Raw genomic sequence first — 19,637 nt, 5'->3', positions numbered from 1 at the left:
CACATATCCCTAAAATCATCATTGAACAAATGCCCCACCTTTGTCAGATAGGAATTTTAGTCTGGTGTCCTTACTCTAGCCCCTACTCATTTCTCCATTATCATGTCTACTATTACTCTTTTCTCTTTATTATATGTTATTGTAGATTGGGTAAATCCAATTGTCATTCTACAAAGTGCAAAATGAAATGCATTCTTCCTGTCTCATTCTCAAGTCCATTGCTGTAGGTTTGTTTAAGTCTCTTGCTAAAGGGAAATCCACAATGGGGGCAGTGGGGCCCTTTTCTTTTACATATCTCACATTTATCACAACCTCTCCCATAATTCATCAAGCCGTATTCTGGTACTTTTTTTAGTAACATTTTCAACTAGCAAGAAGATGCTCAAACTGCTGAAGTTATTTTAAGATAATTATTCCCTGTCCTTTAAACCCTTATCTTTTGAATCCAACAACACTGTTTAATATTGTGGTTAGAGTAGTTTGATCTTGTTAAAGGAACACAATAATGTCTTGATTGTGTAAACTATACAAATAACAATGAATAATACAGCACGAGAACAGGCCATTCAGCCCACCAAGCCTGCACTGAGACATTTTGCCCTTCCATACTAAAACTATCTTCACTTAAAGGATCCTTATCCCTCTATTCTCTTCCTGTTCATGCATTCATCCAGGTGCTTCTTAAATGCTGCTCTTGTGTCTGCTTCCACCCCATCCTCTGGCAGCAAGTTCCAGGCACTCACCACCCTTTGTGTGAACTTGCCTCACACATCTCTTTTAAACTCCTCCCCACCCCACCCTACACCTTGAACCTGTGCCCCCATTCTATCCATGCCATTCACAATCTTATTCGCTTCTATCGGATTTCCCCAGAACCTTCTGCATTCCAGTGAAAACAAACACAGTCTATCAAACCTTTCATCATAGCTAAAATCCCCCATAGCAGGCAACAACCTGGTAAATGTTTTCTGTACCCTCTCCAAAGCATCCACATCTTTTTGCTTGTGTGGAGACCAGAACTGTAAGCAATATTCCTAGTGTGGTCTGACTAAAGTTCTATAAAGCTGCAGCATACCTTGACTATCCTTATAATCAATGCCCCTTCCAATGAAGGCATGCATACCATAAGCCTTTTTACTACCTATCTACCTGCACTGCTGCCTTCAGTGATCTGTGGACCTATATACACAGATCCCTCTGCATATCAATACTCCTAAGGGTTCTGCCATTCACTGTATAATTTCTATCTGTGCTTGACTTTTGAAAGTGCATCACCTCGCATTTGACTGAATTAAACTCCACCTGCCATTTTTCTGCCTAGGACTCCAACCGATCTATATCCTGCTGTATCCTCTGACAATCCTCCTCATTGTCCACAAATCTTCCAATCTTTCTATTGTCTGAAAACCTACTAATTATACCAGCAACATTTTCCTCCAAATCTTTTTTGTAGACCATGAACAGCAGAGGACCCAGTGCTGATTCCTACGGAAAACCACTAGTCACAACCCTCCATTCTGAAAAGCATCCTTCCACCACGACCCTCTGTCTCCTATGACTAAGCCAGTTCTGTATCCATCTTACCAGCTCACCCCGATACCATGTGATTTTATACCTGTACATCCACTGACTTCCCAAAAGCAATTGCCTTGTAATGTTCCATGTCCGGTTTCATTTGACCATTTCGACAGATGGTCTGTTCAACAGTGAATACCTTTCATTTGACACTCTTCCTGTGCAGATAAAGTGGCTTATGCAAGCTATGTTACAGGGAATCACCACTTCTTTTCACAATTCCAGCTTGTTGTCATTCCCAAATCTGAAGCAGGCAGAACTCTAAATTTCCTTAATGTTACTTTTGTCTTTAGTTTGAAAAAATGTAGATAACATTTTAAATAAACGCTGTGGATGTGCATCCACTATCTAACATAGCACAACAGAATGAGTCTGAGACCAAATCTTTAATTTCTTGTTCGAAGCTTCTTGTAGCAAGTACAATTCCCTCTGAGGGATCAGTATCAATATCTTCTCCTTCTAAAACATCTGTTACTTGAACATTCAAGTGCCAATGAAAATGATACACGACATTAGTGCAGGTGGGAGAAAGGCATGTCTCAACTTTTCAATCTTTTTGAAAACAAAAATAATCAAGGAGATTGGGATAGAGAGGCAAAGTTGAATTGAGGTGGAAGATCAGCTGTGATCTAATTGAATATCAAAGGTTGCTATGGCCAACTGCTGCTCTTATTTATAAAATTCTTGAGTGCAAGACCTGCTGAGTTTCTCCGCAAATTTCAGTTTTTGTTGTAATAGATTTGGCTGCTGTTGACGAGGAAATATGAACCAATAGCTCTCTGGATAATGTAACAGTCACTTTACCCATTCATAATTTCTTTCTTTTTGTATGCTTCCAGCTGACAAGATGTATAGCCTTGTGTTATAAATATGATCTGCCTTGACTAAAATCTGCTATTATCATTTCCTGTGAAAAGCCTCTTCAGCATTTTTATTTCCACCATGAAGTAGTGCTTACTTTATTGATGAGAAAGTAGCATACTTCTGAATGTTAGACCAATAGTTTCATCAAGAATGTTTATTCCACATGTCTCCATTGCCAGCACCATTCTCTGTCTCACATTCTTAATGTTGAAATGCCACTTGTCTCTCTATCTTTCTCTCTACTTGTGCACTGACTTTCCTGGAGAAAGAATTACGTTGGTAAAATTTTCTGTCCGAGCTTAATGAAATGTATTTCATCCATGGTTGAATAGAAAAATATAAATTCAAGGTTAATGTAAGCTCTTTCAAGGTGTGCCAACATCACTTTTGGGCAGCCTTCCTGAGTGTTTTAAGCCAGGGATGAAAACAGCCACAGATTATCTTCCTCTCCTCATTGCTATAACCTCCTCTGGGCCCACAATATTTCAGGAACTCCCCATTCCTTAAATTCTGGCCTTCTCTGCATCATCATTTTTAATTGCTTCACTGTTGGCAACTGTACTTGCTGTGACAAACACATTGTCTCCTTAAGCCTCTCCACCCCTCTGTCCTCATTTAAGCTGCTCTTTTAAACCTTCCTCTCTGACCAAACCATTGGACAACAGTCTGAATATCACTTCATGTGGTTTGGTGTCCAAGTACACATCTGCAAAGCGTCGTGAGATGTTTTAGACAAAATTGAAGTTGCTATATAAATCCAGTTTTCCCTCTACCAGAGGAAGATAGTGCAAGCAATAGGGCAATGATGGACACATGGGCGAAATATGACAATCACCAACAAGCCTCATATGAGGTTCTTCTATGGAGAGAGAACGACTCTCCTGCTCGTTCCCTGAGGAGCAATGTAACTTGAATGAAATAAACAGAAAATGAGGTAGAAGCATTAGTGTGAGTGATAATGGGAACTGCAGATGCTGGAGAATCCAAGATAATGAAATGTGAGGCTGGATGAACACAGCAGGCCCAGCAGCATCTCAGGAGCACAAAAGCTGACGTTTCAGGCCAAGACCTCTCTCTTTTGAGCCTCTCTAATAAAGGGTGTAGGCCCAACACGTCAGCTTTTGTGCTCCTGAGATGCTGCTGGGCCTGCTGTGTTCATCCAGCCTCACATTTCATTATCTTAGAAGCATTAGTGTTCTCACTGGCTATCTGATCAGCTTACATGATATAAAATACATTTCTTTGCGTGATTTCGTGCTGTACTGAATATGCCAATAGTGGGTGACCTGTATTCCCGGTTTAATTCAAATCACATTCTTTTCCTTCAACTCAGTCTTAATTTATCTAATTTAAATTTAATGTACTCTTAATTCTTTCTTCCATCTCAAAACAAGATAGCATCCAGTTGCTCCAAATGACATTCTTAACTAAACTTAAAGCAATTCAATCCATAATGTAGGGATCTCATACCACCCACATTACATTTTCCAACAACTACCTATCCAAAGCTTATTTCTGTTAAAAAGCTATTTGATATCATGCAGCACTGATCTACTTTCTTCAATCACACATCCAGATCAATCAGTGACTTTCCAGTTGATTTAATAGAGTCCCTCTCTCTCCGTCTGTCTGGTTGGTTTTAGGGGAGAGTTTATTGCTGCTTGGGTCTTGCACGCCCATGATATTGTTCAACTGAGAATTGGTGGTTGTAGGATTTGTTTTAGTAGCGAGTTTTGAGAAGATTTGTAGCTCAGGTTGAGTTTCTGGATGTGAGTTTGCTCGCTGAGCTGGAAGGTTAGTTTGTATTCAAAAAGAATGAGTACCCAATGAACACAGTCCGCCGATTTCTCAGCAACAAACCCAAACAAACAGACAAAACATGCCCAGAAACTATAACCACTCTGCCCTACATCAAAGACATTTTGGAAATGACTGCCAGACTACTCAGACCTCTTGGCATCATGGTAGCCCACAAACCCACCAACACACTAAAACAGCAGCTAATGAACTTAAAAGACCATATACAGACAACAAGCAAAACGAATGTCATTTACAAAATACCTTGCAAGAACTGTGACAAACACTACATTGGATAAACAGGCAGAAAGCTAGCCACCAGGATACATGAACATCAACTAGCCACAAAAAGACATGATCCACTATCACTCGTATCCTTACATACAGATGAGGAAGGACACCACTTTGATTGGGGCAACATATCCATCCTAGGACAAGCCAAACAGAGACACGTACGAGAATTCCTAGAAGCATGGCATTCAAACCGGAACTCCATCAACAAACACATTGATTTGGAGCCCATCTACCATCCTCTGAGAAAAAGAACAGGAAATGACATCACCAATGTAGGAAATGACATCACCAACCCAAGGAAACCTAACCAGATAAATAGGAAGCGGGACATAACACCAGCACTTCACCAGAGGCACACTGATGATGTTACCTGGAATGGTGACGAAACGTCTGAAAACTAACCTTCCAGCTCAGCGAGCAAACTCACATCGATTAGTTTTAGTGCCTCATGCTCTGTCGCTAAGAGGTTCCTCTGATGGGAATCGATCTGTATTGGTGAAAGTGAAGGAGTCACTGCTGGCAATGGAATTCTTTATCCATGACCTGCCAGAGGATAGAAAGAGAATGAGTTCAGTATGGGATGGTCCTTTGGGTGCATTGACCCTACTGTTCAGTTATTTGCAATGATGTGAAAATGATTTGAATAACCTGAATAAGCTTCCAGTTAGCTTCCTCTCCTAGTTGATCCAGAATTCTTATTAGCTTGGAGCTTTGTATTCATTACCTGCTGAAACACACATTGCATCTGTTCCAAACTTATTGCAGACGCAGAGCTGATCCAGACTGGCAGAGGGAGAGGACAAGAGTTTGCTTCAGGCAGCAACTCTTTTATCAGATTGAACTTTAGACCAGTTCAAAGTCGCACCTTCATTAAGAGGATGGAGCTATACTAGGAGACAAGGTTAATCTAGTAACAGAATTTGCCTCTGATTTCACCCCTAGGCTGTAATCGTTTCCTGAATCTACTAATACTGCATGCTTCAATGTCTTTCTGTACTAATTTATTTTGCATCTCCATCACTTGGTGAGTTCCACAGAAATGTTCTTTGCATCCCTGCCTTGGTTACTTTGATCCATACAGGGGCTCCCAACCCTCCAAAATTCACCTGCAGTCCCCAGCAGTTAAAGGTTAAGTTCCTGGATAATATTGCAAGCAATAGTCCAGAAATTGTTGGAGAAACTCAGCAGGTCTGGCACCGTCTGTGGAGAGAGACACGGAGTTAACATTTCGGGTCCAGTGTTCCTTCTCCTTGCCCCTGCAGGGCATCAAATAACACTCTAAGGAATTCCTTTTACATTTTCAATTAAGAGTTTTGTTTACTAATCATAAACCAATGGAAATAAAGAAGGGACAAGAAAGAGCATGATAACTGTTGAAAATCATCTAATCAGCTTATGAAGAGCCTACTAACTTTCTGAACAGCTGCAGCAAGATCAATCAATGCCGGAGATTGATGTATCAAGTGACCAAGGGTGGGCATGTGGGAATGGAATGATTGGCGATGGGAGGTAATGTGAAATTTCCCCAAATATATCCAAAAATGTACCAGATAATTACCACTTTTTAAGCATTATGTGATTTTATGTTTTGACAGTATTACTTCACAATAAACTTTGGCCATGATGCTCAGAAAGCCCTGGAATTGAGGACAGAAGATGTGAAAGATTGTGATGACTGGATTGCAGCAATTGGTCATGCAAGGTAAGGATGGGCCTAACTATTCTAATGTATTTCTGGGTGAACTCACACTACCATTCTCTGAAAACTTGAGTTTATCTCAATCTTTGCTGAATGTCCCCTGAATTTCAGAGTCCCATTCACTCATCACTTCCATGCCCACTAATTTACATAACCTGCAGTCTAGAAACACCATCAATAAGGAACTGAGTTGGATGATCAGCCATGACCATATTGAAAGGTGGAGCAGACTCAAAGAGCTGAATGGTCTACTCCTACTCCTGTTTTCTACATTTCTCTATTTTATTATACCTGCTTGACATACTGGGGCTAGAAACTGAATGCCAGCCTTGCTAGTGAAGCCTACATCAAGAATGCATCCAAATATTTAATTCTCAACACATTTAGCTTTGACATTTCTCATCCTTGTTTTCAATTTCCTCCATTGTTGCTCCCTATGTTTCCCAATGTTTGCCCCAGACACTGGCATTGAGGGTATTCAGTACTCTGTGTGGGCAGGGACCTGGAGATCCTGCTGGGATGGGGTGATGCTCATGTGGGATGTTTTCTTCCCCCAGGGACCAACAGAGGCGGCCCTGACACGGGCCACGCACAGTCTGGACTCAGTTTAGCCCCATTCCCAGGTCATTGTGGTCTCAGTGTCTGAAAGAATGCCCAGTGCTGCAGGAAGAAGGTCAATGTCCTTCCCTACCCCGCCAGAGTAACTGGCACCATCTTCTCTCTGATACCTCACCCTCACTCTCTCTCTGATCCCACAACCACCTCCCACTGATCCTCATGGTCTATCCCTATCCCTCCCTATTGTGCTTCCCACCCCCATCACAGTCCTTGCCCCCTCCTCTACACATGACTCTGCATTCCCTCTCTGCCCCCCATGTATACCCACCACACTCCCCGACGCAGCCTTGACACTCTCACCCCTTTTGATAGTGATTTCCCTTCCTGCTCCACCCACTTCTCTACTCCCTTCGTCCTACCTTGAGGGGTACACCCGTTGCCCGTCATTGCACCCCCATGAGTGACGGAGGGACCACTGGACCCCCTCCCCCACCGCATCCCCGGCACAGGACTGTATTCAGCTCTGACCGAGTTCAAGTATTCCCTGGATATGACTGACCAGAGCCTGACCACTGTCCCTAATGGATCACACTTGATTTCCCTACACTGTTTTTGCTGGCCTGACACAGCTGACCACTACTCACTGCCCACTCTCTAGGTGTCCCCAACCATGAATGGCCCAAGCTGCCATCTTACTGCAGCCAAGCTATTGGATGGTTTGTGATTTGTGCCCGCAATTGATGGTACCAGGAGCACCTGACCAACAGCATCCCACCCCACTCTTCCACCAGACCGAGGACAAGCCCCATCTACTCTGTGACAAAGCCATTTCGTTTAATGGATGCAGTGTGTTCCCTATGTAGTCTGTGGGTACATACTGTGGCTGTCCAATTAGTCCCACAGCCCTGGCATTTCACCTTAGCCCTGTGCAGTCTGTGTACACATATTTATCTAATTCCCCTTTTGAAATTTCCCATTGAATCTTCTTTCACTGCTCACTTCTGCTGCATTTCTCAGATCACCACCACCTGCCATGCAAAAAACTGTTTCCTCATTCTCCCTCAACCCACCAATTCTTTTGCTAGTACAGGAGTTTGTAATGTTTATCAAAATGAATAGAGTGAAATCTCTCTCGGGGGGGTTCCATGGATATAAGGAGTCAGAAGGGTTTTGGTGACCAACAAGAGGTTTTCTCTCATTCCAATCCAAGCTACAGCATCAAAGCAGCAATGGTTCAAGAAGATCACTTGGAAGATTAGAGTTTGTTTAAAAAGTGATGTCTTGTTTGCTTTACCTGCATGCCAACTACAAGTAAGAAAAATGATAAGTTGTCAGGATTTTTGAATGAGGTGGCAATCCTGCTGAAATGTGAGATTAACCAGAAATGAATAATTTCCATTCCAGTGTTTCAGAATGACTTCAAAGTGATGTACTGGAGTGTTGTCCCTCTTTAAAGAGGCTATAAGGATGGCTGCTGTGCAAATTTCCTGGAGGATTGACCAACAGTGTTATAAATGACAAGAGAGTGGACCAGAAGAAGCTTTTTGGTGCATCTCTGCCCCATGCGAAATTAATCCAAAAATGTTTGATACTCTAACTTTTTTTGTGTGTGTCTTTTTAATGCCATCAGTCAAGCAATTCACTTAAACCTCTGCAATTTTTATCTCAATAGTTCGGAACACCAAACCCTGCCTCTCGAAAGACATTAGACCCTGTTCAAAGCTGTCACAATGATCAGTACTCCAGCCCTGTTGGTTTAGGTAGAAAGACCCTTGACGTGTTTATGAAATTGTGGAAGCCTACCTTTGGGACTTAACCTTGATAACTTTTGGTTTCTATAGCTACTAAAAGCATTTTTGGATATCGTTCATCACGTCTGAAAATAATGGACCACTTGACGAAATAGAGCACATTTCAGAGGGAGAAGCTGGTACTGACCTTGAGGATTGACTTTAACCCTATGTGTTCATGAACTCTGATCCTTTACAGTTTTGCTTAACTTGATGGACAAGATTAAACAAATTCTTACATATGTTAAGAATGAAATATTGAGATGAGTTCTTAATGTAGGCTTCACTGTCAAGGCTGCCATTTATTTCCCACCCCCAGGGCCCAAGCAGGTTGCCATGAAATGTAGAAACAGAGAAATTATGAGTAGGAGTAGGCCATTCAGCCCCTCGAGCCTGCTCTGTCATTCAATATGATCATGGATGATCATCCAACTCAGTGCCTGTTCCTGCTTTCTCCCCTTACCCTTTGATCCTTTTACTTGTAGGAACTATATCTAACTCTTTCTTGAAATCATTCAATATTTTGGCCTCAACAGTTTCTGTAACAGATGATTCCACAGGCTCCTCATTCTCCATTTCTCAGCCATTATCTTGAACTGTTTGTGGTAACTGGTTTGCCAGGCTAATTCACAGCATCAGTTAAGAGTGAGACTGGAGTCACATCGGCGTGGACCAGGTAAAAATGACTGATTTCCTCATTTGGCACTGTGGATCCCTTGGGAGATCTACGTGAGTGAAGGGAGAAGATAATTATGGGGTTTACTGTTGTACCATCAGGAGAGAATGTAATTCTAAATTAAAGACACTTTACTGAGAAGCAATGGCAGCAATCCTGCAGGTGGCAGGATGATTGCACCATATGGGTCGTTAATGTGCCAATACTGTCTGTATGAGGTTTATAATTAGCACAATTAATATTTGTGTGAATTTGATTACTAGCCTGAGAGCAGCTATGAATGCAGCTACCAGTAGGTGTAAATTAGATGACAGTGTGAGGATGGCAGTGTTATAATGAGGTGACGTGTTGCTCTGTATATTTCTGCCTGGCTGTTCGTACCCTGCCATAGGGAGTAATTGCTGGTTTAATACAACATTGAAATTACTAGTCAAAGAAAAGCCAAGGTCCATCTATCATCCTAATTGGAAAGCTCATTTACAGAGCCAGTACAGGTACAGTCAGCCGAGTGGTCTCCTCCTTGCTGATTTTACCAGGTTCCCACACCCAGAAAACACATTGTCCTCCCAAATACTTTCCACCCACCACACATCCTATCTCAAATCACTCACATACCAAATCCCGAAAAGGTATTCTCTGAAAGAAGGGTCTAGGCGCGAAACATCAGCCTTCTTGCTCCTCTGATGCTGCTTGGCCTGCTGTGTTCATCCAGCTCTACACCTTGTTATCCCTGAAAGAAATTTATGTAATCACAGTTTGAATGGATCAATATTGTCTCCTTTCATGCCTGCCTTTGGAGTCTGTCCATAGACCGGCTGCTCACTGAAGGTTTGCAGATTCACTTTGATACTAACCCAGTGAGAATAGGTCACGCCCCCTGGATCTACTGCTCCAGACGAGGTGTAATAGTTCATCCAGTTCTACATTATTTGGGCATTTTAATATCCTAAAAACAGCAATCGTACCATCCCTCAATCTTTTGTTTTAAAGAACAAGGGAGGCACCCACTCTGCCTTGACCAATATTTATCCTTCAGTCATTTTTTAAAAATTCATTCATGGGATGTGAGCCATCCCTAATTACCCAGAGAACAAGTAAGAGTCAACAACAATGCTGTGAGTCTGGAGTCATATGTAGGCCAGACCAGGTAAGGAACCAGATTAGTGAACCAGATGGGTTTTTCCAACAATTGACAATTGTCACAGTCATCATTTGACTCTTAATTCCAGAATTTCTTTTATTGAATTCAAATTTCGATCCGCTGAACATTACCTGGGTCACTGGATTAACAGTTCAGTGATAACACCAGCAGGCCATTGCTGTATGTGGGAACTTGCTGTGTGCAAATTGGTTGCTGTGTTTCCTACATTATAACAGTGTCTACACTTTGAAAGCCCTTTAATAACTGTAAAGCATTTTAGAGCTGGGGAAGAGGTACTGAGGGCATAAAAATCATTATTTAAAATATAAGTCTTTCTTTCTCCCATGTGACTTTAGGAATGGTAGAAGACAAACAGAAGGGGCTTTAATTTTTATGTATCTAGCATGTCCCCCTGAGCCATTCTGATTTGCGACCAGAAACCTGAGTTCCACTGTCTCTTTTTTATGAGCCAATGAGTTAACAGCTTTATTCTTGGAACAGTTACAGGAACCTGGCAACAGAGCATGAGTCCCTGATGCAGAAATACCTACACCTACTGCAGATTGTAGAGACTGAAAAAACAGTTGCTAAACGACTTCGACACCAAATTGAAGACCAGGAAATTGAAGTGGAGCGACTAAAATCTGAGGTAGGGTAAAATGCAGGCAGGAATGGTCCTTTCCCTTTAGATTGAAGTGAGGACGTCGCCCCTGGGAGGGGGAATGTGGACATTATCGCAGGGCTGTGCTGAGTGGGATTTGAAACAGTTTATTTACCAGAATTCCTTCACAATCGCAGGGAATAGTTTCAATCGGAGGTGAAATCAGAAGTCTATTCCCTTTGCCAGGCAATTGGAAACACAGAGGAATATTCTGTGGGAACAGGATTGGTCTCAACTTTGATGCCACCAGTGTCCAATAGCCTGGTAACTCTAGACTCACACATCACTCAGTGAAGATACTAGAAGAAAACCTTCACTGTAAGATAGTGGGGTATATTCAGTGATCCTGCACTGTATTGGGAGATTTGCTCTGAGGGGGAGAAGGAGCTCCTGCACTTAAAGTTCCATTCCCAACTGCACCAAGTGTGGTCCTCCGACCCAGACCCTGGAGGTCCCTGAATCTACCCCAATGCTTTTGTGCGAGTCTGCGCCTTCACAAGAGCAGCAAAGATATTAAAGAGGGACTCTAACTGCAAAGAACTATTAAGATAGTTTACCTTTCATTTCTAAATATTCATTGGGAACAGGGGCTTGTGGGCCAGGAAAGAGGCCATTTGTCTCATCAACTCAATTCTATCCAGACAAATATTATTCCAGAATCCACTTCACTGCCTTGCTTCCCACCAGGAATACTGCCCATTCCGGACATGTTGTTCCAAGGAACAGACGAACGTAAAACTCTGATGTAGATGGATGAATGCTTTTATCCCAGATGCATGTCTTGGGTGTGGAATGTGGCTGAGTTTGGGTGATCTTGTAGACATTCACCTAGCCAAGAGAAACATTGGGCCCATAGCAAACGGTGTGTGGAGTCTTCCAGAGATGCTCTGTTGCTGTGAAGGCCAGTCCAGGTGAGACCCCAGTGTCACCTGACTTCACAGGTTGTTGTTCACGGCCTTTTGTCAAACTGCTATGGCTCCTGGTTGTCAGTGTAATGAATATCAGGGAGGTTTCTCTATATCCCACTTTTATCAGCAAATGGCTCCTAGGAAAGTGTGAGTCAGTATTTAAGGCCATTCTGCCAGGCTTGTACATGTCCTTGAGGCACCCCCTCACCTTGCCCCATCCCAGTCTCTGGCTCCAGTTCGCACCTCACCCCCTATCCGGAAGGACGGGACATGGCTGTCTTCCATTGCCTGAGTGTGCCCAAATCCCCAGAGCCAGCTAATTGGTGCCAACTACCTTGGACGCTCTGCCTTTGGAAGGACCTGCCACATTCATCATTTTATTTAAGGGGCATATACCCAGTGTATGCCTCAGACAGCAAAAAGAGAAGCTGTTGAGCTTCCTTAACCAAGATCCCAGGCACCCAGCAAGGTGCTAGGAAGACCGATGTCAGAAGGTTCTGAGGGCCAGCTTGATGAAACTCCATAAACATTTTGTAAGTTCACCAAAGGTGTTTTGAATGACTCTGAGAATGTGAATTCATATATCCCCCAGTGGCGTGATGTGAAATTGAAAGCAAGGCCTAAAAGTTGTTGTATTCTCTTTTAAAATTGAACCAGTTCCTGAATACCCTCCTGCGAAGGGAAGCTGCTGACCATACTCGGTCTGACCTGCACATGACTTCAATCAGTGTAGAACTGTGTAACTGTGACTCCCGTGGGCCCCACTCTCTCTGAGTGCAGCTCCATGTCAGCAGAACAAGGCACTGAAAATACCCTCTTTATTTTAAACAGATTGCTTCACTGCTGAAAAATAATGAACGCATCCAATTAACACAACCTGCAACCCAGAACGATGAAGATGTTGACATAAGGAAAATCAAAAAGGTAAAGTCAACATGCAGACGAGTCAATAGCAGCATTGAGACATCCAGAACTGTACTTCCCAGACCCAATTAACTGGTTCTTTCCTTTGCATCGCTTTAGGTAAAATTGTTGTAAATAATAGAAAAGATGGTGGAACTTCAAGTGTAACTTGTGTTCAGTGCATTTGGTTTTCATTAGCTTTTGGGTCAGTTAATAAACAAACAGAACCTACCCACAAACCTGTATCTGAATTCCTAATTGTACAAGTTTATACAAATTGTACTTGTTTGAAGGAATTAGTGAGCATCCACAGAGGGGCCACTGATATACAAAGATCTGACTTATAAAAATGAGATCCCAAACAGGGCTGTAATTTTAAAGATCTGACATAGGAACATTTCCTGCACTTACGAATAGCCGCTTTGCATTCTCCTGCATTGTGTTTCAAGTACAGTACGAACCAATTTGTGAATGGACTCAAGTGGAACCTGTTCACAACCTAGAGACAGCCTGTATTAAACCGGTTCCTTTGGGCTCTAGATGATACTGTATACTTTGATAGATTTAAATATGATCTTTGAAATAGCTAGCTAATATGCTCCAATATAACAAACAAATAGCTCATTTTATTAAAGGTAACTTTTAATTTAAAAGCAGGGGTTGGATTGGCATGTTTGTGCGACAAGCCTGTCTTCAGCAATCTTAAATTAACTTTGCAAAAGTGACACTTCTAGCCCGTTGAATGAATTTTAAAAAATATTGTTTTAAAATGTTTATCCATTAAACTAATTTATCACAGATTCTGCTTCACAATAAACAAAAAAAAACTTCAAAATTGCTGCAATTTTGGTCAGAATTTATACTGGAATCAGTAATTTCTGCACTGTGAGTCAGTTAGGAGGGAGCTTTGCACTGTGGGAGGTGTAATCTTTAGAACATAGAACATTACAGCACAATACAGGCCCTTCGGCCCTCGATGTTGCGCCGAGCTGTGAAACCAATCTGAAACCCGACTAACCTACACTATTCCATTATCATCCATATGTTTATCCAATGACCATTTAAATGCGCTTAAAGTTGGTGAGTCTGTTACTGTTGCAGGCAGGGCATTCCATGCCCTTACTACTCTCTGAGTAAAAAAAAATACCTCTGACTTCTGTCCTATATCTATCACCCCTCAATTTAAAGTTATGTCCTCTCATGCTAGCCATCACCATCCGAGGTAAAAGGCTCTCACTGTCCACCCTATCTAATCATCCGATCATCTTGTATGTCTCTATTAAGTCACCTCTTAACCTGCTTCTCTCTAACAAAAAGTCTCAAGTCTCTCAGCCTTTCCTCATAAGACCTTCCCTCCGTACCAGAGGCGCAGGTCATGAGCCTCCTTATCTCCTAGCCTAGCCTGTATCAAGTTTTAGACTCTCACATAGATCCCTGAAAGTTGCCACCGAGGTTGATAGGGTTGGTAGGAAGGCATATGTTAGGTTTTATTGATAGAGGGATTGAATTTTGGAGCCATGAGGTCATGTTGCAGCTGTACAAAACTCTGACACAGCCGCACTTGAAGTATTGCGTCCAGTTCTGGCCACTGCATTATAGGAAGGATGTGGAAGCATTGAAATAGGTGCAGAGGAGGCTATCTTTCATTGGTCGTTAAACCAAAAATCCATGTGCCCTCTCAAATGTACAAGTTCCCATGGGCACTATTTAATTGGACAGGAGTTCTCCCTTGGGGTCTTAGTTAATATTTATCCTTCAATCTATTTACAGTGATTCTGGTTATTTGGACATTTTTTGTGGGATCTTGTTGTGCACTCATTAGATGCCACGTTTGCTACAAGAAAAGAAATAATTACTTTTGAAAAATGATTCTATTGGGCTGTAATGCACCTTAGCACATGCTGGGGCAGGGAATGCTATGGAATTAAGGGCATGACCAAAAGCCCAGAGGGCCCAGCCACTGTGGGAATAGGTTTGGCATGGGCCTGTCTGACAGGGTTTCTTGAAAATGACTGACCATGTGCTCTTGTCCAAACCAGGTGCAGAGCTTCTTGCGAGGGTGGCTGTGCCGAAGGAAATGGAAGACAATAATCCAGGATTATATCCGCTCCCCTCATGCAGAGAGCATGAGGAAGAGAAACCAGGTGGTGTTCAGCATGCTGGAGGCTGAAGCAGAGTATGTGCAGCAGCTCCACATCCTGGTCAACTGCTTCTTGCGGCCTCTGCGGATGGCAGCTAGCTCCAAGAAACCTCCCATTGGCCACGATGATGTCAGCAGCATCTTCCTGAACAGGTATTTACCGAGTATTAGCACCAGCTCTGTCACTCCTCTGATAGCATAGCTACTCCATTTCACAGTCATGTCTCTCATTGTGGATTGCTTTAAGCTATTTCTGAGATGCATAGCTGCCAGACTTTAACTATGTCACAAAGACAAAACGCTGTATATGCTGGGAATCTGAAACAGAAACAGAAAATATTGGAGAAACTCAGCAAGTCTGGCAGCAGCTGACAAAAAGCTCATGAAAGAAAAAATCAATTGAAACCAATTGGAAACAGCAATTGTATGTTAACTGCCTTTAATAAGATTAACTAATTGATAACCTTCACTGAATCCCTCACCATCACCATTCAGGGAATTACCAGAAACTGAACAGGACTAACCATATAAACACACAAGCTACAAGAGTGGGTCAGAGGAGTCCTGCAGCAAGTAACTCCCCTCCTGATTCTCCAAAGCCTGTCCATCAATAAAAAGGCACAAGTCAGCAGTGTGATGGAATACCCCCCACTTGCCTGGATGGGTGCAGCTCCAACCACACTTGTGATGTTTGGAACCATCCAGGACAAAGCAGGCCACTTGACTGGCATCATATCTTCCATATTCAATATGCAGTCCCTTCACAATGGCAGTTTGTGCCATCTAAAAGTTGTCCTGTGCCAACTTACCAAGGCTCCTTTGAAATCACTTTCTGCAAGCTCTACCATCTAGAAGGACAAGGAATGAGAACACTACCCCCTGCAAGTTCCCCTCCAGGTCACCATCTTGACTTGGAAATATATTGTCATTTCTTCAATGTTGCTGAATCAAAATCTTGGAATTCCCTGCCTAAAGGCATAGTGTGGATTAACCTATAGCATATGGACTGCAACAGTTCAAGAAGACAGCTCACCACCACCTTCTCCAGGGCAATTGGAGATTGGCAATAAGTTCTGGCCCAGCCAGTGACACCCACATCCATGAATGAGAAAAGATTGTTTCCAGCAGATGACATTCAGATCAACTGGTAAATCCAACGAAAAATCATTTCATCATGTTTCAAGTTCAATATGGCAGAGGTTTTCCAGCACTTTGCTTCTATCTGAATGGGCTACATTTGGAGAGCCGTGCATATATTTTGAGCATCTGTTATGTTTCTGACCCTATCTTCTGTTCCTTATTCACTTCATGATGAAGATCTGGATATGAAGATATCCAGATTGGGATAGGGTGGTTAGTTGCTCAGTAACACACAAGTGTGTGAACTATACACAGGAAGGGGCTGTTTGACCCCACTGCCTGCTTCTTCCTTTGGTAAGGTCATGCCTGATCTGATTGTGCTTCAACTTCCCACTCATACCCACACCCTCATTCCTTCATTAGTCAAGAATCAATGACCTTGCCTCAATTCATCTAACTCAGCATTGCATCTGTTTCAATGCCCTCCACTGCTCACAGGGGCAGATGGTGATGTGGTGCCACTGAATCAGTAATCCAGAGGCCCAGTGCTCTGGGGACACTGTTTCAGATCCACCATAATTACAAATCTGATATTGAAAGCTAGTCTCAGGAATGGTAATCATGACAACTATGAATTGTTGCAAAGACCAAATGCAGTAATGTGAAGGAAGGAAATCTGCCTCCTTAGCTGGTCTGACCAGACCCATGTTAACTTTAAACCTCCCTCTGCAATGTGTTAGCAAGATTGTCAGTTCCAGGGAAGTCAGCAATGAACAACAATTGCTGGATACATCCTATGAATGAACAGGGAAAATGACTCCAGAAATGAACAAATATAAGATAATTGCAGAGTGAGGTTATATAAGTATACATTCTATACAATCTTTCCATTTAACTGTTCCTTTTTTCTCTCTTGCAGCGAAACAATCATGTTTTTGCACCAGATATTTTACCAAGGATTGAAAGCTCGTGTATCTAGCTGGCCCACATTAGTATTAGGTAAAGTATCACTAATTACTGCACAATCAGAGGAACATCAGTGTTAAGCCAGATCCTTTACAAAGGTGTGGAAGTTATTTAACATTTATTCTACTGTTAAGATGGAACCACGTGCTTTTCAGAGTAAAAGGTCTCGCCATTATTTGGTAAAGACAACTTCATTTTAATCAGCATTCAGTTGTTCTTCTGAAAAAAGAACGCCACCTGGCATGAAATGCGTTTTATCTTTTGGATGGGGTAACAACTAAGAAACCTTTACTATTGGGAATGATAGAAATGTGGCCACATGGATAGAGGCTGAATTTTCAGAAGAAATCAAAGAACAGGTTTAAAAGCAGCATTGTCCAAATGGAATGATCTGGTCACTAAATCTCCACGAGCAATGTTGGCATGGTGGCACACTGGTTAGCACTGCTGCCTCACAGCACCAAGGACTTGGGTTTGATTCGACCCTTGGGTAACTGTCTGTGTGGAGTTTGCACATTCTCCCTGTATTTGCGTGGAATTCTGCCAGATGCTTGGTTTCCTCCCATAAACTAATGATGCACAGCTTAGGTGGATTGGCCATGTTAAACTATCCCATAGCATCTACCAATATGCAGGCTAGGTGGATAGTCGTCATATGATTGGGATGGAAGGTAGTTTGAAGCGTCAGTGAAACCTTGATGGACCAAATGGCCTCTTTCCACACTGTAAGGATTCTGAGATACTTCTGTGATACAATGTGTTGGATTTGCTTACCTGTGCAAAAATGACCAGGGCTTAGAAACTATAAAATCAGAGCAAAACATACTGATTCCACACCTACTCAAGGACTATTTGGGTGAATATTGAATGCTTATCTTGTCAGCAGTGTTCAAATCCCATTAAAGATTTTTTAAAAATTAGGTCTGTCAAAATTTACCAGAACTGTAGAATTGATATGTGTGATGAGTGGCAGCTACAGTTCTTTGTAAATAAATCTGAAATAAGAGAGATGGATGTAAATTTTTGAGAAAAGTATTCTTTAAAAGACAAACTCAGATTTTAAAGATGTAATTCTTGCTTTTGTATCTAAACAGAACACAAAGCCAAGAGATAATGTTGAATTTGTACCAAACCTTAAATAGACCATAGCTGAAGTACTGAATGTCATGTCTGCCACCTGTATGGGACTGAGGAAAAGTTGCACGTGAATTCATTATAACGTTATCAGACTTAAGGCATTGCAATTAAGCTAAACAGTGGTGGTTGAGAAGACATTAAAGAGGCTGGATAAATATAAGGTCCTGCAGTTTGTAACTGAAGTTGGCTGGAACCCTCATGGATTTGTCATGGTTATATGACTGGGCCAGTAATCCAGAAGCTCGGACTAAAACTTTGGGAAACACCATAGGTTTAAATCCCAATATCGTAACTGGTGGAATTTAACAACTCAGGCTGGTTAGGACCTGAATTGGGATCACCTATGAATACCTCACAGTACATAGGAACAGGAGGAGGCTATTCAGCCCCTCAAGCCTATTCCAAATTCAATGAGATCATGGAAAATGTACGGTTCATTCTAGAACGAGGGAGAATTAGGGCCAAACCATTCAGATATTCGGAAGAACTTCTGCAAACGAAGGTTTGGAGATGTTTAGAACTCTCTTCCACAAATGGCAGTGGATGCTGGATCAGTTGTTAATTTTAAACTTGAGATAGGTAAATTTTTTGCCCATTTCCCTTAAATATTTGCTAAACAAAGATACTATTTTAAATCTACAGAAATAGTTTATCTTCATCTACCCTGTATTTTCCTGTTAATATCTTGAAGACTTCAAAACAAAATCACCCATTCACCTGTTAAATTCTACAGAAAACAGGTTAAATTTGTATAATCTCTCCTCATGCCTGAACTTCGCAGGCAAGTTTTCATTCTTGTAAACCTACGTTAACCTCCCTCCAAGGATAATATATCCTTCCTAAGATGTGGTGACCAAATCTGCTTACAGTACTCCAAGTCAGGTATAATCAAGGTTTTATATAACTGCAACATAACTTCTAACATTCTTGACTTTCACTTTTCAAGATATAAAGGCCGGCATTCCATTCACTTACTTGTTTATTTTCTGCTGGGGTACTTAGGATGGTTTGGTACAACAGATCACGCAGGAATATGGGATATATTGCGAAGATGGATGCGATCTGCAATTCTTTCTTTTCTTTTGAGATAATCGGTGCATTTGCCATGGCTTTCCAAAATTCCTGAGATTCTGGAAAGTTGTCAATAGATTGAAATGTAATACCAGTGTTCAAAGAAGAAGGGAGGCAGAAAGCTGGAAACTTGGGTCAGTTAGCCTCATGTTTGTCATAGCGGAAAATGCTAAAGTTCAGTATTAAGGAGGTAATAGTAGAACATTTCCCAATTATGTCATAACCTTTTCAGAGTCAGCATGATCTTGTAAAATGAAAATCAATTTTAATAAACTTACTAATTTTTTTGAGATCAAGATAGGGAAATTTTTGAAATGATACATTTATATAACCAATTGATCAATTGGGCCAATGGGTTGAAGAGTGGCGGATGGAGT

The 19,637-nt window shown here is 41.8% G+C and overlaps 1 protein-coding gene across 2 annotated transcripts in view; it reads left to right on the top strand.

Moving 5' to 3' along the window:
• rasgrf1 (Ras protein specific guanine nucleotide releasing factor 1) overlaps window positions 1-19,637 on the top strand; it is a 110,001-nt gene that overhangs the window by 39,787 nt on the left and 50,577 nt on the right. For both annotated transcript variants that reach the window (XM_059639190.1, XM_048562910.2), the window contains exons 2-6: window positions 6,126-6,232; window positions 10,896-11,043; window positions 12,795-12,887; window positions 14,906-15,159; window positions 17,006-17,085. In XM_059639190.1, coding sequence (XP_059495173.1) covers window positions 6,126-6,232; window positions 10,896-11,043; window positions 12,795-12,887; window positions 14,906-15,159; window positions 17,006-17,085 — 682 coding nt within the window. The remainder of the gene's footprint in view (window positions 1-6,125; window positions 6,233-10,895; window positions 11,044-12,794; window positions 12,888-14,905; window positions 15,160-17,005; window positions 17,086-19,637) is intronic.

Source organism: Stegostoma tigrinum, chromosome 33 (genome assembly GCF_030684315.1).
Source record: "Stegostoma tigrinum isolate sSteTig4 chromosome 33, sSteTig4.hap1, whole genome shotgun sequence".
NCBI classification, from domain to species: domain Eukaryota; kingdom Metazoa; phylum Chordata; class Chondrichthyes; order Orectolobiformes; family Stegostomatidae; genus Stegostoma; species Stegostoma tigrinum.
This window is presented reverse-complemented; position numbering and strand designations above follow the sequence as displayed.